The 26,966-nt window shown below is 48.1% G+C and overlaps 1 protein-coding gene across 1 annotated transcript in view; it reads left to right on the plus strand.

Moving 5' to 3' along the window:
• The window catches only part of SLCO2B1 (solute carrier organic anion transporter family member 2B1), a 59,724-nt gene that overhangs the window by 22,512 nt on the left and 10,246 nt on the right, over positions 1 to 26,966 (plus strand). Inside the window, exons 3-11 of the mRNA XM_042793289.1 lie at positions 606 to 743; positions 841 to 1,003; positions 2,424 to 2,651; positions 3,765 to 3,863; positions 6,374 to 6,504; positions 17,254 to 17,362; positions 23,955 to 24,119; positions 25,689 to 25,881; positions 26,677 to 26,833. Coding sequence (XP_042649223.1) covers positions 606 to 743; positions 841 to 1,003; positions 2,424 to 2,651; positions 3,765 to 3,863; positions 6,374 to 6,504; positions 17,254 to 17,362; positions 23,955 to 24,119; positions 25,689 to 25,881; positions 26,677 to 26,833 — 1,383 coding nt within the window. The remainder of the gene's footprint in view (positions 1 to 605; positions 744 to 840; positions 1,004 to 2,423; positions 2,652 to 3,764; positions 3,864 to 6,373; positions 6,505 to 17,253; positions 17,363 to 23,954; positions 24,120 to 25,688; positions 25,882 to 26,676; positions 26,834 to 26,966) is intronic.

Here is a 26,966-nt window from a genome sequence, read left to right on the forward strand (position 1 = left end):
GATTTTCTGGGAGATGATGGTCTTTGACAAGGTTTCTTTCTGGAAGTGGAAAAGAACCATCACATTTTCCCAAAGGAAATATGTCCTTTACAGACAGGGCTTTGCAAGAAGGAAAGGAAATCAGAAAGTCTGAATTATTTTCCCTGTCCTTCTCTTGACTTTCTCTAAAGAAGCTGTTTGTTGCTGTGCTTGGAAGGGCTCGTTCCTGTCCCAGAAGAGTTCCTGCCAGCATTGGGGATGGCTGCCTGCCTCGGGCTGGATGGGAGCAACCATCCACTTCTGCTGCTGGATCTCAGGGTCAAGGCCAACATCAACTAGCAGCAAGCATCCCAACTGAAATAATCTGTTTGTCCAAAGCCACTTTCAGCTGAAGAAAATACACTCTCTCTTTGCAAATACTAACCCTATTGTCATTTTTGGCCAAGGACTATTTAATGGCCCCGACCTAATTTCAGAAGACCACTGATGACAGGAGCAGGGATAATATTTCAAAGGCTTGTAGTCAAAGGTTCATGTTCAATAATCGTGCCTTGGTGTAGGAGGTGCCATTTGTAATGTTGCAGCTCACAATAATCATGCTGGATGCTCTCTTTTTGTATTGGCAGTTCTTTGTTTTCTGCCACGGGCTCCTGCAGCTCTCCCAGCTCCTGGTCTCTGGTTATCTGAAGAGCTCCATCTCAACCATCGAGAGACGATACGGCCTCTCCAGCCAGACGTCCGGGCTGCTCGCTTCCTTCAATGAGGTGAAAACCAGCTTGCTTCTAGTCTACCTGGTGAACGCTCTCCCTATGCTCCTGTCGTTCCCTTGTGAGACTTCTTGGTCTGTGTGTCCTGCTGCAGGTTGGGAACACGCTGCTGATCGTCTTCATAAGTTACTTCGGGAGCCGAGTGCACAGACCCCGTTTCATCGGCTGCGGTGCCATCCTCGTCTCCTTGGCCGGGTTCCTCATGTCTCTCCCCCATTTCATAACTGGACCCTACAAGTATGACCAGTCTGTTGCCAGTAGGTACTCTAGGAACTTATTTTATATCTTTCAGGACAGATAAAGGAAATGACCTTTCCTGAAAGGGTTGGGAGCTGCGAGCTGTAGGTTTGTCCTCAAGGAATTTTAATTTTATGAGAATGAAATTGTTTCAGTCCCAAGAGGCAACAGCTGGTGGTGGGAAGCAGAGCCAGAGGACAGCTGGAACCACAGGAAAAGGCATGAAAACCATCAAAGCGTGGGCTGGGCCTCTAATTCCCCTTGTCTTCTGCACATCCACGCAGCAGATACACACTGGGTAGCAGGAAGGTCTTCGGCAGCCGTTGGGGTTCTCATCCTCCACGTGTTCAGCCAAGTTGTCCTCATACACATAAGCTACGCCTTTATTTTCATAATTTAGAGAAGATAAGGTCTCATAAATGCTGAAACCCTTTACAGGAAGGAAACAAGAGGTAGAGAAAGGAGTTTGACCCAACCCAACAGGGCATCTTTGGGAAAAATGCTGTTGTCTGCAATGAAGGAGTGTTGTTTTCACACCTAACTTCTGCTTGTGGGGCACCTCATCTGTCTTCCCCTGTCTAGCTGAGCTGTCTTTGAGGGAATGCTTTGAGGCTTTAAACCCCACCAGAAAAATCAACCTTTTTTGAGAAATGTGCAGGTGTAAATCACTCAAGGAGGAGCAGGTCAGGATGGATTTGAGATTTTCTCCCTGAAAGAAGGCGAAGGGATGAGAAAAGAAAGGAGAAAACCACTCTCTTGTTACCTTCCCAAATGCTGCCCTGAAGCTCCAGCAGATCTTTTTGAAGCCTCCACTAAACAGCTTTTCTTTGGCTCACGAGAGAGAGCGCAGCTGGTTCACACAGCTGCAGCTACCAAAGGAAGACTTAATAGGTGAATAATTCATGGATGCAAACAGGGGTCAGGTGCTGACAAGAGTTTGGAAACAATTAGCTACGCGTTTCAGGAGTGCTGGTGCAGGTGGCCCTGTGTCGAGCACTCAGAGTTGCTCATCATTTGGGGCATAACCATGGAAATCCTGCTATAAACACCACCACCCCTTCCCTCAGAATTTTAAGGAAGGTAAAGATGCTAGAATCAGCACTTTCACTTAGGCAGCTCTGAAATTCATTTCTGGGTAAAATGAGTTCTCATTTCCTGATTCATGCAATCCACAGTTTTTCTCGCTTAGCTTTATTGCAAGATTTAGCACAGGTCCTGGAAGTGATCTCAGCTCTGCTTTTTCCACGGAGGTGGCTTTCTTGTGGCAAGTGCATCCATCTCCCTGTGAGCACCTTCAGAGGAGCTTTGCACATTCTTTACATTTTCTTTCACTGGTGTTTCCCACCTGATGTCTCCTGAGCCCATATCCACGTGCTTGCTGCTATGTTAGGAAGTTCTTTCTCCAGACCCAGCTCCTTAGACCTGTTCCCCTTGTTGCAGGCATGTTCAGCAACACCACCGACCTGTGCCAACCCGGGGTGCCGGGGTCCCGGGGGAATCTCAGCGATGCTGGCTGCACCCCCCACACTGCCAGGGAGAACCATGAGGTTCTCCTTGTCATGTTCATCGCCCAGGCACTGCTGGGCATCGGTGGTGTCCCCATCCAGCCCTTTGGGATCTCCTACATCGACGACTTCGCCAGTGAAAGGAACTCCCCCCTCTATTTGGGTAAGGCTGGGGTGTCTGTGGGAGGAGGAGAAACCAGAATTAGGTTGATAGCAAGGCCAGACAGCACTAATTTGCCTTAATGAGAGCAGAGCTTGCTATAGCCTTTCTGCTCTACCCAGTGCTATCAAGGTTTCTGCAAAAAGAGTTTATCTGCTTCAAGCTTGAACAAACTGCAGACAGGCCAGGGGTGCTGGAAAGCATGATTTAGGGGTGATGCTGGGATTTTTGGCCTGGGACTGATAAACTGGAGAGGGACAAAATAACACTGTCCTCCTCCTCCAAAAAGACTTCCACAAGAAGACAATAATCTGATCTGTGTCTTCACAAGAGGCAGCTATGGGCTTAAGGTGCAGCAATGAAGACTTTGTTTAGATGTAGGGAAAATTATAGGAAGCTAAAAAAGCAGGATCCACCATCTGGGAGGTGGGCAAGTATCCCTCAGAGGAGGGGGTGCCAGAGAACAGCTTGGGTATATGCCTAAAAGGGATGTCCCAGGGTGATGGGATGGACAAGGTGGTTCTTGCAAGTTCTTCTAGCCCTTTTCCAGCCGTTATCTGTGACAGCCTTTTGAACTGAACAGGACAGCAAGGGTGGCACAAAACCAGGTTATTACTGTCAAGAGACTGGAAGTACTGCATCAAATTTTGCTCTGATAGATGCTCCAAACCTCTGAACCATATTTGAAAGGATCACCTGTAAGATAGGATTTGGATCTTAGATGTGTTTAAATTTTCTTTGTCAGTATTTCATACAGGAGAGTTTGCTGATGAATTTTATCTCCTTAACCTTGTAAAAAACTTTTGCATTTCTTGAATTTCTTTCACCAAGGGGCACATCTTGTTCCTGGGTATATTTGAGTCTTTCTAGGAGGCTGCAGAGAAGTGGCGGGGAAGATCTGAGGTTTCCAAAACCTTTCCTGTGAAGGGAGCCTGGAAAGCATGGGGTTGTTATGCTTTGCAAGGTGTGAGATAAGACAGCTGCCACAGAAACAGCCCACGTTGGAAGCAGATGTGATGGACCCTGGTTCAGCGTGGTCCTGCCTCAAGGCACCTCCTGTCTCCCGGGATCCCTGCGCTCAGGGCTGAGCCCCTCTCTGCTCTCACCCCTCTGCAGGCATCTTGTTCTCCGTGACCGTCATCGGGCCGGGGGTGGCCTTCATGCTGGGCTCTGCCATGCTGCGTTTTTACGTCGACATTGACAAAGTCGCTGGAGGTGAGTGAATGTGTCCCCAGAGAACCAACCGGCACCCTTCACCCCGCACCCCATTTTCCAAACCAGCAGCAGTCCATCCCCTCTCTGAGCACCCCAACCCCCAAGGGGATGAGGGTGCAAACCTGTGGGGCAGGGGCTGGCTCCCTTTGCTTGCTGTGTCCCCTGTTAAATCACTTCCATCACCTGGGGATGGTCTTGCACTGGTCTTGTCAACACTGGGATGGGTGACCCAAATAAGTTGGTCTTTTCCACCCAACTCGGTGTCACACACACATCTGCAGGGTCAAACCTGGCCCCGTGGCTGCTGGAATCCTGTATTTTAATCATCCTTCAGACCCTCACACTTTGGCTGCTGCCAGGGCTGGTTAGAGGGATGCCCATCTGCATTATGTTTTTAGAGCAGACCTGATTTTCATTCATCTGTGAATTTGCTGCCCTATGCCAGCAGCGGGAGCATTTTTCTGCCAGCCAGCACTAGGGAAGAGTGGGAATATGAAGGATGAGCAAAACCCAGAGAGAAACATGAAAGAGAAAGTTGGAGGGGAGAAATAAGAGAGAAGGAATGGAGAATGGGTACCAGGGCCCTGAGATGTGAAGAAGAGGGAAGGGTAGGGTGGGAGGAAGGTGAAAACAAGAAGAAGAGAAATGCTGGATAGGGCAAGAAAGGGGTTTCCTTTTCCAATGTCTCTTCCTGAGCTGTGTTATTAAAGCATTTGTAGTCGTCTCCCTTTTGGCTGCTCTTGAATCCTGGCCTGGAAAACAAGAGGCTCTTTTCTGGTTATTAACAGAGCAGACACACATTATACAGCTCGGCACATCCTCACGTGAGGAAGGGGCGATGGTTGGGCTTCTTTGGGTGGTGACCAGACAACACCAGCTCTGGAGCTGGGTGAGCAGTGGGTGTTGACACAACAGAGGCATTACTTTTGGCTCCCTTTCAGAGCCCCCGGCTCATTCCTGCTCACTGACTTCACCAGACGTTTTCTCACCTGGACTTTGTCACTATACACATTTATGATACTTGCAGCTCAAGAACACACTCTAGTCTTGCCGCTGCCTCCTCCGATCAGGCGATGTCCAAGCTCATTGCTGCAGCTCTCCATCCTCCTCAGCGGGTGAACCTTGGCAAGGTGTCTGGGCTCTTGCCTTACCTGCCTCTGAAGGACGAAAAAATGGGATTAGGGTCTTCTGTCTGATGCACACTGTGATGCTCACTTCTTCAAAGCCATCTTCTGCAGATGGGTGTTGAATGAGAAGTGTGCCCGAGTAGCCAGAACTGGACAACACCCAGTTTTAGAGCTGTCTTCAGCCTCAAGCTGCCTTCAGCCTACTGGGAAAAGCTAGCGAGCTGTGGTTGCTTAATGCTAAATCTAATTTAACCTGACGTTTTCCTAGAAAAAAAAAAAAAAAAGGTGTCTATTCAGGAAGGGATTTAAAATTCCAATTTGATAAATGCATCATGCAGGGAGAAGATTATCAAATTTCTTTGACCTATCGCTTGTTACTTCCAGAGATGGGAGATTAGATGTGGCGGTATCCACTGTACCAAAATCCAGTAAACTGATTGCAGTTTTAATTGCACACCCCCCTCGCAGTGAGAATAGCTCACTCATGTTAAACCTCACAGTTTAGGAGGAGGTTTCTGGGAGGACTAATTTCCTGGGATTGCTCATGAATACTATCTAACCACAGGTATCCCCTTTTTCTGTAGAAATATTTCTTGGTTCAGACTCCCCGTGTTGTGAATTTACATTTTGGCTTCTGTGTATCCCATTTATGCCAAGTAACCCTCCCCACAGAAAAAGTTATCTTTGGCAGAGTGCCCTGAGAATGACAGGAGAGGAGGCTGGGTGAACTGGAGGAAGGCAGACAGGAGAAAGGGATATAATCCTTATCAAAGCATTTCTAAAGATCGGCTGCCGGTGGCTGAGCTGCAAACCAGGCACCGGCTGATGGGCCAGACTGGTGGGCACAGCTCTGGGGTCCAACTCCTGCTGTGAACAGGGGGACCTTGTGTGGGCAGCCAGACTGTAAAAAACTAAACCGGTGCTCTTGGATGCCGACAGTTATCTGTAGTTAACCCATTTAAATCTTAAGAAAGGATTTTTCCTTCTGTATTGACAGACGTCATGACTTAATCCCCTTGAATATTTCCAAGTGTTTTCAGCACATGAGTATCCCTTCTCTGAAAAAGCTGTGATGGGGGGATGCTTTCCATTGCCTTTCCAGCTCTAGGATGTCCCTGTCCCAGCTGTCTCCATCCAAAGGGCTGAGTGGGTTTTTAGACACCATGGTGATAACAAAGAATGAAATGTGCTTTAGCACCGTGGGATCAGTCAGGTTCAAATGCTGCTCAGACCCCACAGCTGACAGTCCCCAGGTTGGGAGCCACCACTTTGGAGGTGACTGATGTTTGGGGTGACTGGGGCCACCCACCCCCATCCCTTGGGTGCACTGGGGTCCCTCCTTTCACCTGTGATTTAATGCCCATGTCTCTACTTGCGTTGCAGACGAAGTCCAGCTCACGAACAAAGACCCGCGGTGGGTCGGCGCCTGGTGGCTTGGTTTCCTGGTCGCAGCCAGTCTCGTGGCCCTGTCTGCGGTGCCTTATTTCTTCTTCCCGCGGGAAATGCCGAAAGAGGTAGGAGAGGTGCCGCAGATGGCCCTTTTGGCATTGCACACGAATACCTCATGTATTTATATGCACATTCCTCCCTTGCCGCCAGCGTTAGCTGGTGCTCCTGTGGGCAACACAACTGTGGAAGTGGTCGTGAGGTTTATAGCTGCACCCCAAAGTCGGATGTGAGCTGTGCTTTGCTGTCCTCTCCCGTGTCAGAGGCTCCTGATTGCTAAGCAGATGCTTAGCAAAACGCCCGTGAGATGCAAGCAGCTTAATGGCTGTGATAATTTCCTCAGCAGGGCACCGAAGTAACGCCTGTGTGTTGATTCCTTGGCATAGGAGCATCTAGCACCGGGCAAGCTCTATGTGGTCCTTCTCACAGCCACCCTCCTGGCTCAGCTGGGGGTGGGACTCCTTGCTTTCCCCAGGGAAGCAATGGTCCCACTCCTCCTGCTGCACCTCATTTGGGAGACGCTGAACCGATGGCCCTTGTTTCCCTTCAAGAGGAGCCACGCGTGCCCGATGAGGAAATCAGTCCCACTTTGTCAAAAATACGAATAAAACATCAGGAGCCTTCCCTTAGGAGTGGGTTGGTCCCTGGCGGGGTTTGAAATACTGAGGCTGGCGGGTGGTTTGTCTCCTTTCCACTGGAAATCCCCTTTTCACCCCTCACTGTCCACGGGGGCCAGGGTGAGCTGCTGCTCCAGCATCCAGCTTCACCCACCACCTCTTCTCACTGCCACCTCTTTGCTGGCCAAAAGGATTTGAGACACTTTCCAGCCCCTAAACCCCCTGGATCTGTAAATTCTGCAGAGATACCTGGCAGGGAAAAACCTTTATCAGCCTGAACCAGTCATTGCAAGCCAAACTGATGTCTCTCTGCCTGCAGTTTGCTCAGGGGGTGCTTGTCCCTGGCTCTTGTTGGAGCCCGCCGGCGGGACAGAACTATGCTCTGTATTTACTACCAGTTTTTTCACTTCTCCGGAGCCCTCCTGAGCGCTTCAGTGCTCATGCCAAGATGTGAAACAGCTTGCGAGCTTCCCAAGCGCTTCGCTGGCTGCGGGTCCCGGTTTTCTGGCAACCGGCGCGTCGTGAGGAATAATACAAAACAAATTGTTCTTTTAGAGGAGGCATCATGCTATGGTTTTGAATGTTATTGAAGTTGCTGGGATGCACTTAGTAGGTGAAATTGAGCTCGTCTCGATGTCTTGGCCATCCTCTAGCCTCTGTAATTGCCTTTCACATGTGTTTTACCTTGGGGCAGCATCGAAACTTTCTTGTCTAAACAAGTCCATGCACTGTCTGGTGCAGAATAATGCTTCACTTCTCCTGCCGCTGCCTGAATTTCCTCAGGAATGAGTGATTCTGAGGGAGATTTAGGTTTCACCTGCCCGGGCAAATAGGACCTGTTGTACCAATTACACTTCTGGGGACATAATGATCTACTCCTGGGTTATATATGCTGTGAAGTTCACAAAGGTGCTGCAGGCCTGCGAGGTAATGGGGTGGAAAGTGCTCAGCGCTTTGCAGGATGAGGGTGAGACTGAATGCCTTGTGCCTGATTTATCCTCGCAATTCTTGGTTCGCTTTAAAGTCATTATGGATGATCTATATTAGCAGAACCTGCTCAGTGTGCAAGGGTGGCAGTCTACATCTTAGGAGAAAGGTTCTTTATTAGGGCTGATGGGAATATTAATTTCATAAGCAGCTTTTGAGAGGAAACAGTGTACTTCAAACTAAAACAACTGCACTTTCTTGCAAGTGCTCCATTCTGATCAGTCTGAGTAGTTTTGAAGAGTTTAAGGAAGGATTGGTTGGGTATTGATTTAAAAAAGCAGCGGGAAGATTTCATCCTGTTCTGTTGGCTGATGTCTGCAGGGAATGCTCCCACATAGCTGAGTGCCCATTTATCCCTTTGCAGCCCAGACCTTCTTGAGTTTCTTTGCATTTCACCATTTCCCCCAGAAAGCTGATGAGAACTGCTTACAGTAAAAAATAATAATAGGAAAATAATCTAGGTGATGGCAAAATTCTACCCCCTTTGCAGGATGGGAAATGACAGGGCCAGCCGAGCCAGCTTGTGCCCAACCCATGGGGATAGCAGCAAGGGGCCTTGCTTTAAAAAAAAAATAAAAAATAAAATAAAAATGCATCTTTAGAAACTTTGCCAGATGCTGTTCTGGGTAAAACATCTGTCTGCTGTGTGAGCTCTCAAAGCTTTGTAGGAAATCTGCATTATTGTGGGTGATTTTCTGTAGGTATAGCAGAAAAAAAAAAAAAACAAAAACCCAAGAAACAAAACAAAAGAAACAAACAAAAAAAAAATCATGTTCTCTTGTTTGTCCTTGGAGTAAATCAGTGTTTGGCTGCGGGTATAAGCACAAGGGCTTTTGCATCATGAAGGGCAGCCCCTCCCTGGTGAGCTGGAGGGAACGGTGTCTCCGAGGTCACCGAATTGTTGCACCCGCCGTTGAGCTTGCTAGAGCTGCCGTTCCCCTCCAAAAGAGCATCAGCCAGGGCAATATTGCAAAACCCTGCAGAAGGGACGGGTAGGCTTAGTAAGACACGCAGCACAGGAAGGAAATGTGTGTCCCCAGACACAAAGCTCAGCGCTGGCAAAACGTTGACCCCAATTTTGCCTTCCTCTGCCCCGGCCGCTCTTTCCCAGTAGCTCCCCAGCGCCGCGGTGGCTCGTGCTGGAGCTTTAGGGTCACTTCCAGGTTTCCTTTCAGGGCAGAGAGGGAAGGTGGTGGTTCTTCTGGTGCTCAGTCTGGTTTGGGATGGAGAGGGGGAGATGTGGTCTTGCAGCAAGGAGAGGTGGGACCCCTGGGGTTCCCCTGAACCACGAAGTCCCATCCCTGACACACTGCAGAGGGGAAAGGAGGGATGGGGTCAGTGCAGGGTTTTACAGACCAGCAGGTCAGCAGGAACAGACATTGTGATAACCTTTGGGTCAACCCTGTCTAAATACAGCTGCAGCCTCAAAGACAGTCAGCATTTCCTTGGCTGCCTTTGCTTTCGGGGTTTCTGTCCGCCCAAAGCAGGGAAAAAGCAATCAGCAGCAGAGCAACAGGCTGCACGATGCACTTGAAGGCATCAGCTGGGATTTTCCACCGTGTCTGTAAAGCCCCAGCACAATATCTTACCCACAGCAAATAGAAAAAGCACAGATGTGCTCTGTCCACAAAAGAAGCCGAGATGTTTCTGCACTGCCAGCTGTGGGCTTCATTTCTGGAGGCCAAAAAGGAATTTCAGGTGCCCCGGGTCAAGCTGTCCTTGTGCCACGTGCTGTCTGAAGACCCCTGGGACCACACATGTCTCAGTAGATGACAAGGCTGCCTGCAGAATCCAGCAAACAACATCATAGCAGCAAAGACTGGCCCATGGCTCAATCCTTCTCGCTGCTGAAAGCATGACTCCTTTTCTCTGATTTTCATCCTAACTTAATTTTCCTTTCTTTCTCCTGCCTCACTCTATACAACTCATCTGAGCCCTTGGTGGTTTCTTCAGACCAAGGACCATCCTCAATGGGCATCATCCAGCAAACACTGAATAATAGCACAGCCCTCTGTCTATCTGGAGACTTAATTGCCTTGTCTCATCAGCCAAGACAGATCTAGATTATTTATTCTACAACCATATTTCAGCTTCACCTTTATTTGATAGCTTCTTTCTTTGAAGTTCCTGGAATGACTTGTGCACTTGATGTTAACATTAATGATAATGAGAATTCTCTCTTTTGATCCTTTCTCATAAATCAATCACTCCAGACCCGGAACATTTTTATTTCTCTGCTTTGATACTTGTCAGTAAATTTCTAGCATCAAAGTACCCTGAATAATCCTATTTGAGGGACGATCACAGCAAAGCTATAAAGTTGTCAGGCAGGGGATGAGCAGATGAGGCTGTTACTGGACAAACTCTTTCCAGTCAAGACCAGTTCTTTCCCAGTAATTCCAGGTTGATTAATGAGCCTGAACCATTTCTCGGGGTTGTGTCCTGGATTGTGGCGAACTACAGCCTTGGGGCATTTTCTGATTGCTGAGTAGCCAAAGTTTAGCTCGTGATTTACCATCTGTCACCGAGAATGTTACCGTATCCCAACCCACGCAGTTGTATTCTGTCTGCTAAAGGCTTTCCCTGAGCTTCTGCTCAGGCACAGTGTCCGTCTGTCTTGCAGGTTTACCGGCTGTTGCATTGCAGCTGGTCAGCGCCTTCCCAGTCCCAGCAGCTCCACGGGTGACGTGCAAAGGGTTGGGAAAGGGGAAAGGTGCTCTCGGGAGCATCTTAAACAAAAGCAGGAGCGTTGCCCTTGCTCAGCATTTCTCCTGTGCAAGATCTGTCTTGTGCACTCAATTATCTCCTGGGTCCGGTTTCGTTCTGCGACACTTCAAAGTCACGTAGAACCAAACATCCCCCAAATGCCGTACAAAGGGGGTGAGTGACACTTCCTCCTCACCCTGACAAAGCCTCCCCTGTAGCGTCAGCACATGCCATTTGCAAACAGATGCCTCGTGAGAAAGCTCAGATGGATTTTTATGGGAAGCAGGTCTACACATCCCGGTCATGTCCAAGCCCTGGCAGCTCCGGTTTGCTGTCACGCAGTCCTCTCTGGATATCTGCCCCTCTCATCAGTGCTTTCCTCCTAAGCCTCATTGATAGGAGGTTTCCAAAACTTATTTCCCTGCACGTTACAAAGCTTTGTCTAATCTATTTTAGTCTTTTGTTGGTTATTCTGATCATGATTAAATATTTTTTCCTAATTGTTCCTATATTGGTGTGGTTATAGAAAGCCTTCCTTTTGCTGGGCGAGGAAGGCTAGCTAGTCCTCCTCTGCCAAAGAGCTTCTCCATCCCAGCAGCCCTGTTGGTCACCCCCCGCCCCAGCCACAAGCTGATTTTCCCAGTGCTGCACCAGTCTGGATCTGGTCTCCAGTGGTGATGCAGCAGGGTCTACACTCCCCCAGCTTTCCTAGAAACACCGTTCTTGGTTCTTCGCATCACACTTACTCCTTCCACGGCTGCACTGTATGTTTGTGCTGAGATAGACCTGGAGCTATGTGTCACTCTCGTCCTCTCATCTCCAACATTTCCAGCTGTGCAGCAGAAATTATTTTTAAACCCTAAGTGCATGGCTGTGCCCTTTGCACTAAGTTTGGTTCAGTTCCTATTATTTCAGCCCTCTAGTTGCCTACTTTTTCCTATGTGGTGTCCCAGCCCACTCTGTAGGGACGATTCCCACCTTCCTTCTCCTCTGCAGATTAAGTAGGACATGACTTCTCACTATGCCAATGGGGTTTCTGAAAATATTAGCTGGGGCTTCTGCACCAAACCTCCAAGGAAGCTGCCAGCACCTCCCAGCAGCTCAGTACATCCCTCTGAAATGCTCCGTTCTCTTGATTATATTTAGCCATGTTGTGTTTACTCTCCTAATTTTCACATTTATCTAACGGTTTCTCACTTGGTGCCGCGTCCTCTGCTTTGCCCGGGTCTGTAGATATTAGATCTACTGCATTCCCTTTATTTATTTAAACACTGGTGGTGTTGAGGAGGGAGAACAGGCTGCTGCTGATCCATCAGCCCCTAACCCAAGGTAGCCCATCCATCTGGGGGAAATGTGGGTGCCAGCCAGAAGAGATGAGCAGGATGATGCCTCTTTCGTGTTGAGTCCTTCATTCTTCCAGTGCTTAAAGGGGGGACAGGAAAGGTGGGGAGGGACTCTGGGTCAGGGGTTGGGGATAGGATGAGGGGTGATGGTTTTAAACTGAGAGAGGGCAGATTTAGATGAGATCTAAGGCAGAAATCCTTCCCTGTGCGGGGGGGGAGGCGCTGGCCCAGGGTGCCCAGAGCAGCTGTGGCTGCCCCCTCCCTGGAAGGGTTCAAGGGCAGGTTGGACGGGGCTGGGAGCACCCTGGGCTGGGGGAAGGGGGCCCTGCCTGGGGCAGAGGGCTTGGAACTAGATGATCTTTAAGGTCCCTTCCAACCCAAACCGTTCTGTGACGCTATGATCTCAAAGCTTCATGTGTGGCACTTCGACTGGGAGAAGTACAGAAATGGGGTGGAAAGGAACCACGCTCCTTCCTTGCTGTTGCTGATGGAGGGAGGTGTAAGGGGCAAGGTCGTCTCCTGTGGGATGGGAGGGAGAGGCTGGGAGATGAAATCCTTTCTAGAACAGAGGAGGTGGATTTCTGAGGGTGTTTCACAGCGGGGCTGGAGGGGCGTGAAGTGTGGGAGTGCTCAGGGCATGCAGAAACATGATGGCTCTGTGGTGGCCTAGCAAAGTGCATCTGCTGGGATTTTCTGCTGGGATGGTGGCGGACGTGTCCCCTGTCATCTGGGCAATATCTCCAGGTTTTGCTTTCAGTTGCCTGGCTGGATAGTTGGAGCAGATGCTTGAGGAAACAGAGGAATGCCAAGCTGGACGTGCAGCTCCATCCTGGAGGAGATGTACACAGCAGAGCAGAGGGTTAAGAAGCCACCCCCCCCCATATCCCAGGGCAAACCCCAACTATTTGGGCAGTACCTCAGGCTGTGCAGTGGGGGGCCTGCAAGTTTAGGACCACGGCATGCAGACTGGATCGACTCGTTTCACCCCAAAAAGCTCCTGGTGCACAGTGGTAGGAGGGGGCTGAAAGTGTGGGGAAACTTTGAAAGAAATGTTTGTGTCCTGGCTACACAAGTCCATCTCAAATATTCGGGCATTGCCGTTCCTGCTGGAGGTGGCATAGCTTGGCAAGGCCCAGGAAAAGCCTGTCCCTCCAGTCCTGAAGCAGAAGGTTTGTGATGAGGAGAAGTTCCTGGGGGTAAAATGCAGCTGAGACCCCTCCTGCCCTGCCCTGAGGATGCCCCATGGGTGCTGGTGTTGCTCTCGGCTACCTCACAGGATTGCACCTGCATTCCCGAGCTTGCAAGGAGCCTCCTGCCCTTTGCTGGGGTCACTGGGGACTTCCCAACCCACAACGGAGGGTATTTTCGGGGTGCAAACAGCTCACACCTCCGTCTGGGTTGTTCCCAGGGGCCCCAGCAGACATCCCAGGTCCAGCGTGGTGGGACGGTGCTGGGGCAGCGACTCGACCCTTCTGTGCAGGCAGAGACATTGTGCAACGGCGCTGGGGGAGTGAAAAATAACTTCTCCAGTTTCTGTCTCACGACAGATTGCCTGCATTTATTCGAATCCTCCCACGTTTATTCAGCAGTGACCTGGTGCACTTCCAGCGCACGTGAAAAGCTGAAATGAAAATAACTGATGGGGGGAAGTCTCTTAAATGCCTGCTCCAATTTGGGTTATCAGTTAATGGGGAAAGCCTAAAGATCATGACAGGGAAATCTGAGTCTTTGTTTGGAAACCTTTGTTCCTGGGGCTGCCATGCTCTGAGGCTTCCTCATTAAAGCTCCTAAAGCACCAGCAAACAAAGACTAGACAGGGCATTATCTGGGGAGTACTCTGGGGGCCAAGTGGCAGGGTGCGGTGGTGCCACTGGCATGTTACAGGAATGGGCTGGTCTCTACCTTTGGGTTATCCCCAGGGAGCTTTAAAGACAGGCGCAAACGGCTGCTAAAAATAATCATCCCCTTTCCTGTGAGCAAGGTGCCTGTTGGCTGCTTATTTTAACAGTCTAGGAAATGGGGTCCCTGGTGGGACCGACACTCGCTGGAAGAGGCATAATGAAGTGTTTGTAGGGAGCGTGACCTTGTCAGGAGGAAAATAATTCTTTTTGCAAGCTGTGGGGTTTTACATTTTGTTTGTTTAATATGAAAATAACTTCTCTGACCTTATTTTTCACTGGGCTGGGAGTTCCAGGTTCTGCACAGCCTGAGGGAAACTCTGCAGAAGCCTCAAATTAAGCAAGGAAAACCTCTCTGTCACAAAGCAGGTCATTTATCCCCTTTTCCAGTGATATATTTGAATAAAACAGCACTTCTGGCTGCCCTCCTTGCAGGTGCAATCACAGGCAGGTGAAAGCAGGAGCCTGGCTCACAGGTGAGCTGCCTCCATTTACTTTTCCTGCAAAGCAAGTCCAGGTCTCAGCCTTGCTCAGTCATATCTGAATTATTCGTGTCCGTGCAGGGAAACGGGGGCTCTCCCCAGGTCAAGGTCAGGTTAGGGATGCTCTTTCTAATGCAAAGTGTGAAGGAGCTTCCTCCTCCTTGCTCCAAAACCTGTCTGCCTCCTCCCTCTCCCCACCATGCTAGAGGTGATAAAATCCCATTGCAAAACCATGAGATGCAACAAGAGCACATTCACCGGTGGATGTGCACCAGGAAGCTGAGCCCTTGAAGGAATCATCCTGGAAAATCCAAGTGTGTGGGGACATTCTGCAAGATGTTTCCCACTTATTTTTTGTTTTTTTCCTTGGCGTGAGGCTGCGACAGATGGCCGGGGTAGTGCTGAGCAACCAGCCCGTGTTATTGCACCTACCGACTCCGGCTTGCCAAATCTTCTGCTCTGAGTAATGCTAAAATCCCCTGCGGCAGGAGCACAGCATCAGTGGCAGGGCCTGAGCATCTCGGATGGCAGACCCAGCATCCTTCGCCTCCCTGCCCGCAGCGAGCAGGCAGGATTTGTGCTGGTCCCTCCGCGACTTGCTTTCCCTGTGTGTGAACATCCCTGCTTTGTCCCAGAGGAATCCATTTCCTGATCCTTTCAAGCAGCAAAAAAATATATCAGGGGGCCAAGACAGCATGGGGAGAGGAATTTTCCTCCTTCTCAAGGGCTTTGCTCGAGCAGCTGCTCCTCGGGTGGGTGCTAAACCAGCAGATGTGCACAGAAGTGTCCCGCTTGCAAGGGTCACGCTCACACAGAGACATCTCAAACTGGGGAATTTGGGGCTTTTTTTTTTTTTTTTTTTTGTTATGTGCAGACAGTGCCCAGCAGACTGTGAACTCTCTGAAGTACAAACAGCTGGGAGCTGAGAAAGCCGGTCACTAGCAGCTTGAACATATTTTTGGAAAACATTGCAGTTTTAGAGCAGAGAGAAAAGACCCTGTAACCTAATTGAAAAGTGAAAGGAAGCCGGATTTTATCTTTGCATTTAAAAAATGTATTAAACCCTGAGCACTAGCAATAAAAGCCATGAAAGGAGTTTTATCATTTTCGCCCTGTAGAGGCTTTTCAGAAAGGCATCGTGGCATCCACAGCATGGGACATTTTGACCTCTCTGATGTTTAATAATCAGTCCCGGTTTCAAAGGAAAAGAGATTATTTTAGCCAAAAAGCTGTCCTGTTCCTTCTGTGAATTAAGAACATCTAATTTCTGTTGAATGAACTCATTTGTCTGACTCATATTAAATTTGTGTCAAGAATTGCGACAGCTCCATTGCTGAGCTGATGTGGGATGCCAGAGATGGGGCCGCTGGCTCTGTCCTTCTGGCTAAAAATATGCTGTGGTTTCCCGTGAAAACCACACTCCCTCTGAACACGTTCTGCTACTACACATGTATAGTAGCACATCTAGTCTGATTAATGCCCTTCCTCCAGTGATTCCCCTAAAAGCCTGCGGAACAGGGGATGGGATGGACGTCCAAGAAATCCTCTCCTCCCTTGGCCTCCCGCTTGCTGGTGGGTTGTTGGATGCTTGCCTCGGGCATGCAGTCATCTAATGAGGCTGGGATAGACCTTACATGATCCGAACCCTCCATTTTCCACCTCTCCTCTTTGCTTTTGAGCAGTGGCAGTGTGACACCGGGGACACAGGTCCTGCCAGCACCTGGGTTAGTGTCCTGCAGAGCTGTGAGCATCAGCTGAGGCTAAATTAAGCAGAGATGCCTGGACCCATCTTACCTCCAACTGCAAAGTGTTGTTCCCCTGAACAGAGAAGGAAAATGGAGAGGGAGCAGCAGGATCTGTCCCCGTCTGTGGACCATGATGGGAGAGGATGTCCCCTCCACACTGCTGCTCTTCGGTGGGAAGGATTTGGTGAAAATAAATTAAAAATGATAAAGACAGTAGGAGTTGCTAGAATGCTAGAATTCAGCTGGGTTTTCCAGGAGCAGGAGAAGAATGGAGAGGGGCTGGGAGGGGTGAGGGGTCTGTGGCTGCTCCCCAGGTACATCCCCACTCCAAGTGGCTCTCGGTCAGCCCCTCCTGGCTTAGGGGGTGAAAAATATTTTGCCTCCATCCCAGACCCCCTCTTCGCCTGGATCTTTTCCCCCTCCAACTGCTGCCTGCTCTCCTTGCTGGTAATGGGCAAAAGCACCCACACAACAGGGGGTTGGGATAAAACGGGGAAATGCTTATCCTCCCCCCAAAACCAGTGTCCAAACCTGCTTTGGGTGGAGGTCTAGGTGCATCGCTCCTTGGGTTCCTGCACCTGCTTCCCCCACAAACAGGGGTAAAACAGACCCTCTGGGGAACAAAAACATCTCCCTAAGGGCAGCCATAATTCCCAATGCAGACTTCCACCTTTTGACTTTCCATATTCATGTGAGCTGAGCACACGGTGTGCTGTACATGGGTGATGGCCCAGCTTGGCATTTATGAAGCGTGATTTATTACTGTTGGGAAAGGGGGGAAAGCTGGCTCTTACCCCTATAGACCTGTGAGGATGCTTTCAACCCCATCAGAGACCCAATGGGGCCAGCACGGATCAGCAGTCCTGAGCAAGAGGACATCTGCCCAGTATATCCCATACTGGACATGGACAGTGCTGGCCAAGCCCAGGAACATTGCAAACTGTCTGCAAGAAGCATGGGCTGCTCTCTGTCGTTTGGGAGAGAAAAAATGAGTTGAGCTTGGCATGGTTGGTTCAGACAGCTTCTCATCTGTCCCCAGGTGGCGAGTGGGAAGGAGAGCGACAGCAAGAAGAGGGAGGATGTGCTCAGCCAGCTCAGGTCGAGATCTGAACACGTGCAAAACCTCTCTCTAACCAAGTTCATCAAACGTAAGTGTGTGCATCCCCCACCTCCCGCAGACGGGGTTTCTCTGCTTGCACAGACGTATGTCCTGGCAATGGGCAGGCTGCAACGCTGGTAAGAAAAGGGGATGTTCCTCCCTGTGCTCAGCTACCTCTTAGATAAGCCCTCAAGATGTAACTTAGGTGTCCTGTCAGGTTTAACTAGATCTGCAGACCTCTTCCTGGTCTGCTCACAGCAGAGGCTTGCCGTCAGGTCCAGACTACCCCGCTCCACCTCATGCTCATCAAAACATCTGGGGTTGGCAGCTCTCAACGTTGCGTGGCTTTATGGCTCATCTGGACGGTGGGAGACAGAGGCCAAAACCTCATTGGAGCCCAAAGCCAGGCAAGAAAGAGGGGTGCAAAGTGTGAGCCTGGAGCAGAGCCATGGGAAGGGGAAGAGCCCCCCAGATAGAGGGGGGGTTTGCAGCTTGGGTGAATCCAGCTGCTATTGCTCAGCTCCCAGGTCACAGCAAGAATCAGACTCCCAGTAGCACTGGGCAGCTCTTTGTCCCCAAACCTCCTCAGATCCCCCCCCTTTTAAGGCTGGTGACAATATTGGAGACAGGCTGCCCTTCCTGTCCCACCAAGGATGGCTGGCGGAGCCTGGAGCCAGGGCCTGAGCAATTAAAATTGGATGCATGTTTGTACAGGGTGATCTTAATCCAGTGTAATTAGCTTGTTTAGAAATGAGTAGGCTCTTTGTGCTGAAGGGAATCAGCTGGGCTTTAGTCTGTGGACGTTAGCACTCAGGGTTGGGGTTTTTTTTGAAGGAAATACTCTGTATTTTGGCAATTACTTAAGAAAAGTGACCCTCTGAAATCAATCCATGTCAGCTTCCTCCATATTTCCTGAATATTATCACTTTAATTTATTGGAAATTCTCTGTTTTATTGAGGTCAGTGCAGGCGAGGCACAGCAAGACAAGCGTGGGCAGGTTTTTGTTCTGCTAGTTGTACCATTTGCTCACTGGCCTCATGCTAAATTACAGGAGCAGGTCGGGGGTTTATTCCCCCCCTGACCTTGTTGCACTGTCGTTTAGAAAACCCGCGTGATGGAAGCGATTGCGTGGGAACAGATTTACAGTGCTCAGATGGAATTTTCACACCAACACTCTGCTCTTTGCCTCTAAAAATGAATAAAAATGAGCTCCTTGCTCCTGGGTGAAGAGAGAAGGAAATATCTTACCTCTGCTCGAGCTGCAGGTTTGGCTCAGGGCTTGCATCAGAGTTGCTGTTGTCAGGGCTGTGGGAGCTGTGCTAATAAATTCATTATTTCTGAGAATTTATCCCCTAAAGCCCAATTCTGAAAAAAAAAAAAAAAAAAAAAAGTGTCTGTGTTTTTTGTCAGAAAAGCAATCTTGCTGAAATCCCCGGGATTTCTAATACAAAACTGGTTTTAGAGCCAGAAACTGGATGGTAGCTAGTGTGTGATGGTGTCGATGGGGACAATTAGGGTGAAATGTGAGGATTTTAGTGCTATCTCATCAATGGGTCACTGGAAAGAGAATTTTGCCTCCCATTTTGTGGCTGTCCTGTTTAATTTGTCTCTTCTTTCTGTCATCAAGTGTTATTTTCTCTCTATTTTTACTATTCTTTTCTATACGATAGTTTATGGAAACAGAGTCTGGAGGTTTTCCAGCCTGAATCATCTTGCAATTTTATACCTTCTGTTGTTTAAAAAGAGAGACGTGTGATGGAGGAATGCTGTAGGACAGTCTGATCCCTGGACCATGTTCATAGTGAACCTTTTTTACTCTACACCCCAGTACAAAAAGATGACCTGGCTCCTGAAGGAGAGGGGTCCCATTTTTCTGGTCTCAGCAGGCTGGAACTGTTGGGATTGTGCTGTGAAATCTTTGGATCCTACCTCTTTCTTTTTTTTCTGATTGCACCTGGCATCTCTGCATGCAGTATGGGGAGCAGGAGCCCTCTCTGCAGAAAGGCAGGAGATGGGCATTTAGGAGACGGGCAGTGCCAGTCCACCACCAGAAACCACACAAAGCAGATTCCTATCATATTTTACAAGAGAAATAACAATCTGTATATTAATTCAGTCTTATGCTCACAGTTTTTCTCTGCTTGTAAAAAATGTATTAGTTTTATGGGCAAGGGGCCAAGCCTAATGTTGGAGATATTTATTGGCAAGAAGTGATAGGACCTCATCTGCTTGCTGGTCCATCTGCATCTTGAGGGGAGCTTTTACAGATGGTCCCCTTCCAGATCTGCTGGTGCTTTGGTGCTGTCCCTGGGACAGGCAGCCCCAGACCTGCCCAACGTTGATGTCTGCGGGCCCCTGTTCAGGGTGGGATGAAGGGAAGCATTAGGATACCAGTAGGGACTGGATCAAACAGGAACTGCACAAGATCTCAGATTTTTCCATGTGGTATTTCAGCCCTGTTCCTCCTGTATTCCTCTTAAGACGGAGTTCTCCCTCTGGTTGAGGTGTTTGAACACCTCAAGCAGGTTGTAAAATGGACCTGGGGATTAGGGCTGTGCTTTGTTGTTTGGCTCATCTGCAGCTCTTGATCCACTTTCATTGAGAAGGTCCTTTGCACCATCAGCTCTGGGTCAGCCCAGACAAAGCACTTGGTTGGAGTTAGTGGAGTCAACACTTGGACAATTGGCTCATCACGGGTCTTAAAGCCTTTTGCAAACTGGCCTCGTGCTTTCACGTGGGCCAGCCATGTGGGATGGCTTCAAAGCTGGCACAAACCTGGGGGAAACTTGGTGAGAAAAGCACTGCCTGGTTCAGCTGCGATTCAGCAAAGCACTCAAGGCTGCTTCTTGAGCAGAATAAGGCTGAAGAGTGCCTTTAAGGGTTCATCGTTTTCTTAAGGGCTTGGCAGAGGCAAGTTTTAAATTATTAAGCTGACATTGAGGAGGGAGATGTTATCAGAAATCCTGTTTAGTCACTTATTTCAGCTTAAATGATGCAAAATGAAGCATGATTATGGAGGAGGAAATGTGTTTTGTTATTTGTCCTGTTGCTTCAGTGCACGTGGAGATAACTGAGAACAAAATAAGGCTCACAGGAATTTTTGCCGTTTATTGAGAACAAAAAAAAGATCGGTTAGAGTCCATTCCATGAGGTACTTCACATTCTCCGTTTCTCTGGAAGTCACTGGGCTTTAAATCTTTCTGGGGCAAGGTGTGATGAAGAGTGAGCAGTTTGCAAAGTGCTGGGAACTTGGCCTCAAGGACAGGAAGAGCTTTTCCATCCACAATCAGCAATAACAGGATGGAGCTGTGTACAGGATAAATATTGAGGCAAAGCACTGGGGACATTTCCAAACAATGAGGTCAATTACCCAAGAAGGGAACAGGCTCCACTCGCTGGAATTATTCAAAAGTAGGAAAGACAAAGCACTGTGGGGAATGATCTTGGCTCTTGCACAGATGCTCTGTGTGACTTTGGGTTGCACCCTGCACCCCATACGCACAAAGTGCTCCTTTTACAGGTATTGGACCTGCTCACAGTAATGAAGAAAGTAGGATTTAGCTAGCCTGAAGTAATTTCCATTGCTAATTTCTAGGCTTCTGCTGAAAACACCTGGGAGGATGTGCAGCTTCTGTTCACATACTGGGAATTAATCCATTAAAGGTGTTCCTCAAAGCAATTAAGACACTGAGCTTGTGACTTGTTTGTTTCTCTGTGGTGCCTAAAGATTGTTTCAAGGATATTTTTTTAATTTGTATTTTAAAGTTTCCACTTGCTTTTGGTATCTGTCCTTGTTCCTCTCTGGAGCTGTCAGAAAAATCAAATTAGGAATGAGAAGGTGATTAAAGAGGACGGAAATCTTGCTGCCTCCCACCATGAAGTGGGGGACCTTCTCGCTGTTTTAGCTTTATAGCTTTGATCTGGGGCGGCAGAGAGAGGGGTGTAGTTTGATTGAAAAGACCAGAGAACTTCAGGAAAAAGAAAACTTTTTGGTGGAAGTTTCCCACTACCTCCCCCAAAAGGCTGGATTAGCTCTTGGGAGATCTTTCAGCAAGCAGCTGGAGGTTTCATATTTGCAATAAGCCTGAGATATTGCGCTGTGTAAACCAGGCAGGAATATGCCTCAAAAAGCAAGACCTCTAGTGATACTTCAGAGCAAAACCACCTCCCCCTTTGGGGTCCACCTTGGTTTGCACAGGGATATCATGGCAGCTCATTCCCTCTCCGGGTGACTGCTAGCCTCCCAGCTCTCCAGCGTGTTGGTATTCCAGGGTCCTTGAACTTGCCTTGCATGCTTGGACCCCCTTTAATGCCCTGTGTTTGCTGCTCCTCAGCATCTTTAGCTGCTTGCCTAACCCTGAGAGCAGAGTGCTGAGCCGGAGGGGCAATAATCCCATGAACAAGAACTTTGTTTTTGTATATGGGGTACCCCCTTGCATCCACGGAGGGACCCTTACTCTTCACATAACTTTTTAGGACAGCTAAAACACATACACAGCTCGGGGCAACTCCCAGGCAAGCACCAGATAGTTCTCCATGAGGCAATCTCCCAGTGCCTCTGTGTTGGAGCATATATGAAGATTGTCCTGATTGTTTGTGAGCTGCTAAGAGTTAACACCGTTAATTTAGAGCGGGCCCTTGCATTAATCCTCCCTGCTAATTCCTTATCTCTGCTTCAGCATATTGGCTTTCAGAGCTGTCATTTGGGAAACTCAGCATGTGTTTGTCTGAAAGTTGCCCTTATGCATGCCCTTTGCTTGCGTGCTGCAAGAGTCTGGGGAGGGGGAAGGTGGTGGTTCGGGGGGAGCAAAGGCACGAGCAGAAAGTGCGTTCGGGATGTGCACGAAGGAAAAATGGCTCCAGGCTGGAAAACTGCAGCCTCCCAGCTGGTGGGTGTCAGCACCGGGCACCCCGATTCTCAAGGTGCTGGGAGTGGGGCAGCTGACTTTGCTGAGCAGGCTGAAGAGATCTTTTTCTCCATCAGTCAGGGTTCAGCCGCAGGGGAATTTGCTGGAGTGCTTCTTGCCTGTAATCAAAAAATACATTTTTATGATTGAAACAAAAAGGGCATTGAAATTGCAACCACAGCGAACAAATAAATTAACTTTTAATGACTTCCCAGCTACTTTTGTATTTGTTATAGCAGAAGCCCTGCCAGAAAGCTTCAGGGAAAGGAACCGAGGCCAGGTTGACTCAGGCCATGTATGTTTATAACAAACCCTGTAATCACTGAATGCTGCAGCCCTCAACAAGCGGGTGGTGGGCAGAAGTCATGCAGGTTTCCATTTTGCTCTCCGGAGATAAAGACGGTAATTATAGAGGTTCAGCTGAGGCTCAGAAACTATCGTGGAGTTACTTGCATTTCTCTGAAGGCACCATAAGACCTTGGCAGCTCTGAAGAAGAGCTCGGCAGGTGGTATCGCTGCAGAAGGCAGCGGATTTGTCCTCTGCATTAGCAGATGGTCAGGATCACTTGAGCACATCACCCAAGTCTTGATGTGAAATACCAATTTTCCTGGGTCAAGATGCTTCATTTAGAGTTTACTTAGGAAGCATTTCCTCACCGAGAGGGTGGTCAAACCCTGGAACAGGCTTCCTAGAGACGCGGTCGATGCCCCAAGCCCGTCAGCATTTAAGAAGCACTTAAGGTCTCCTCTTCTCTTCCTCTGGAGCTGCTGGTCTCCTTCGGTTATCTGCAGATGGACATGGCATGAGGTCCTTGCCCATGTGATTTCGCAGCTACTACCTACCTTCCTTCCTTTACTTTGCAGCCTGAGCTTGCTAGAATAAAATCTTTTAATGGACAATGCCCTTAATAACATGATTTAACTTTGGTCAGCCCTGAACTGGCCAGGCAGTTGGACTAGATCATCATTGTAGGTCTCTTCCAACTGAAAATATTCTATTCTATTCTATTCTATTCTATTCTATTCTATTCTATTCTATTCTATTCTATTCTATTCTATTCTATTCTATTCTATTCTATTCTATTCTATTCTATTCTATTCTATTCTATTCTATTCTATTCTATTCTATTCTATTCTATTCTATTCTATTCTATTCTATTCTATTCTATTCTATTCTATTCTATTCTTTCGATTCTATGCTATGCTATGCTATGCTATGCTATGCTATGCTATTCTATTCTATTCACGAAGGTGAGCTCTGCAGGGATGGGATGTGTCCAGAGAGGAGCTGCTCTCTATTGACGTTCACTTTGAGGCTGGACGTGTTTTGCACGTGAAGACTCTAATTTTTTTCTTCACCTTTTTGGCAACTAATTTCTGCCATTGATTCACTCATCCCACAGCTGGTTCCTGAGGCAGGGTGTTGAGGGGTCATCAACTTCCCTCTCTCTCCCTGTTTTGCAGTTTTGAGGTGTTGAATTTTTGCAAGGTCCTGATACTTCATCCTGATTTTTTAATATCCAAATGGTCAGGCAATCAGCCCTGAAATGATAAGCCCTGAAAACACACATTCTGCCCTTTCGTAAACAAAACATTTGGAAGAGCTCACCACTCCTAAAGAGTTAATTCTACACAAAAAATGTAGGAAAATTCAAGCTTTTGCCACTTTCCATGGATTAATATTTTGCTGTACACCTCCACTATATGCACCAGGTTTCCCATTTTCCTTTCAGACTTTCCTCTGGTCCTGTTGAGGAACCTCCGTCATCCTGTCTACCTGCTGGTGGTGTTGGCTCAGGTCAACCTCTCTGCCATGGTTGCTGGTTTAGCAACGTTCATGGGGAAGTTCCTGGAGAGACAGTTCTCCCTCACAGCATCCTTGGCCAACATGATCATCGGTAAGTGTTGCTGTCAAGGCTGGCCAGCTTTTGAGCACTTCTTGGAAAATAATCTAGAGTTTACGGAGAACCTCTTCCTCTGGAGCTTCCAGTCTCCTTCCATTATCTACGGTCGGATGTGACATGAGGGCCTTGTCCTTGTGATTTCTCAGCTACCACCTACCTTCCTTCCTTTACACTGTGGCCTGAACTTGGTAGAATAAAATCTTTTAAGACATGGAGAAATGTTTGTTGTCTAAAGTTGTTCGCTATAATCAAGGAGAGGAAACCAACTCATTGCATCAAGGAAGCAAAGAAACATCAGCTATGAATTGTGCATGTTTCTGTAGGAGGAATTACTTACAGCAGTCATTGGGTTAAATGTCTTTTAAAAAGTAGGTAGTAAATAAAATTTTAAAATGCAGTAATATATGCATGCTTTTTGAAGACACCAGGCAGCAAGAGGCCAGTCAGGTTGGTGTAATAATCATGCTTAAACTCTTCAAAATGTTTGCTATAGTTAGACTAAATGCTTGTAATGATTGGGCTAATTGCTTGCTGTTGGTATTGTTAAGAAGGAAAGGAGTAAGCATTAGGCAGGATATGTGCTCATGAGATAAGACTGCTCCTTCTTGTATTGTAATATCCAGAAAGTCCTGTCTGGGGCTGAGGTCTCCCTGTGTGGGTTTGTCATGGTAATAAAAATATGAAGAATAAAGTCCTACTCTTACAATCAACTCAAGAGTTCAGAGAACTAGGCACAGAAGTATTTTAAATAGTGAACAAACAGCATGCATCCTCAGAGAAAGGGGCTTCTGAAGTCTGCAACAAATAAATCAGAAGAAAGTGAGCAGAGCAGACTGGTAAAACTCAGCAACCCAGGCTAAATAGAGGCAGAAAGGTTAAATGCTGAAGCAGTGGTTCCTCTGCTGATGCACCCTGCTGAGTTGTTCCCAGGCTTGATTTACTCACCCTGTTAAAGACGTGCACCATATTTCTTGTTTGAATTTATCTAGCTTTTGTTCCCAGCTACTGAATCTTGCTTTGCCTTTTTCTGTTAGATCAAAAAGCTTTCTGTAGTTGGAAATGCTTCCTTGTGTGGGTATTTATGGGCTGAAAGCAACCTTCCTCTCGATTCTTTGTTGAACTAAACAGATTGCACTTCTTTGGTAGCCCATTGTAAGGTGGATTTTACAAAACTACAGGTCTGTCATGGAAACCTTCACAGTTTTGTAATGATGACATCAGAAGTGGACACATTACTGCATTATACAGAAATTAAATATCCTTTCCAGGTTTCATTGATATTCTATCCTGTCTACAGTGAAAAAACCACATTTGCTGAATTAAACAGCTTTTCACTGGTCACTACATCTTCCATAAAACAGCCAGTTTGCTGCAGGGTCCTGCTGCTTTTACAAAACTAATCTTTCTTAGCATTATTCCACCAGTTCTTGCAAAACCCCTGGTACCCTTCAGATCACTGATGCTGAAAAATAGGAATCTAACAAGAAATCCTCTGGGCCTCCTCTATAATGAAGGGACTGATACAGCTCGGAGGATGGAAAACAAGGACGTGCCTTTCCCTAGGTGCTGTGAACATCCCCGGGGCGATGGTCGGGATCGTGGTAGGTGGTGCCATCCTGAAGAGGTTCCAGATGTCCCTGAGGCAATGCAGTGCCATGTGTGTCCTCGGCATGTTCCTCTGCCTGCTCATGGCTTTCCCCCTCCTCTTCCTCGGCTGCCCCACGCAGAAGGTCGCGGGCGTTACCTACAGCGAGAGGTACCGAGAGCTCCAACGGGACTGGGCACGGGTGGGTCATTCCCAGGGCTGTGGGTACCCCCCCATCCCCAGCTGCACTCCTTGGGGTGGAGGTAGAAATTAAGCAGAATACCCAGAAGTGGGTTTATTCCCTCTTGAGAAACAGTTCATGGTGGTAAAATAAGGCTGGATATTAATGCTTTTGTGAATAAACACTGAATCTGCTGCTTCTGTACTCCTCCTAACTTTGGTGGTGAAATTGGAAGTGAATGCATTTTTGGCACAAACAGTACAAGATTAACATTTTATCTTGGAACGTGTGGCCTGTTACTCACAGGCAAATCATCTGGGCAGGGACCAGCCCTAGGATCATACCTTCAAAGCTGTGGCTGCTTCTCTATGCAGCTAAACATGGGCAGGACCTCATCTTCCCTCAAGGCTTGATCCAAGTCACCATAAATTCACATATTCAGCATCCTGTGGTCTCGGTGGAAGCTGGTCCAAGCCCTCAGTGAGAAGCTCATCACCTCCCACAGCCTGGTGTTGCGCTACACCAAGACCTCATGTTTGGGGCCAAATATGAAGGAAGTGGTTGACTCCCTTGACCATTCGTGCTCAGGAGGCTTTGCTCAGGAAGAGCAAAGGCTTAGAGGTTTACAGAGAAATTTCTGTGGCTCCTCACTTACATATGGGGATTTTTTTTTAAGCAATCAAGTGTTTCTTTACAAATCTCAATATGCATGCGGTATATTTTCTATATAAGATACGTATGAATGTTGCTTAATACCAAACATTAATATTTTCTTTCTGCTGAAGCCCTGAATTTGGACACCATGCCTTGGAGTGTAACCTCCAGTGTAACTGCCCCGAGAGAGCCTACAACCCCATCTGCGGCTCTAACGCTATTGAGTACATCTCGCCCTGCTCCGCCGGCTGCAGAGTCGTAAATATTGATGCCGACAACTCAGTCCTGGTGAGTCATCCCCACTGCGCTAGTGTCCTGGCTTGGGGTGGCTAATGAGGGATGACCACTGCGGTGCTCAAGTCTGGCAATTAGGTTTTCTGATGTTCGTTAGTGTTGGACAAACCCTGCATGGCCCGGTGGG

This window comes from Tyto alba, unplaced genomic scaffold (genome assembly GCF_018691265.1).
Source record: "Tyto alba isolate M040663 unplaced genomic scaffold, T.alba_DEE_v4.0 Super-Scaffold_2, whole genome shotgun sequence".
Classification (NCBI taxonomy): domain Eukaryota; kingdom Metazoa; phylum Chordata; class Aves; order Strigiformes; family Tytonidae; genus Tyto; species Tyto alba.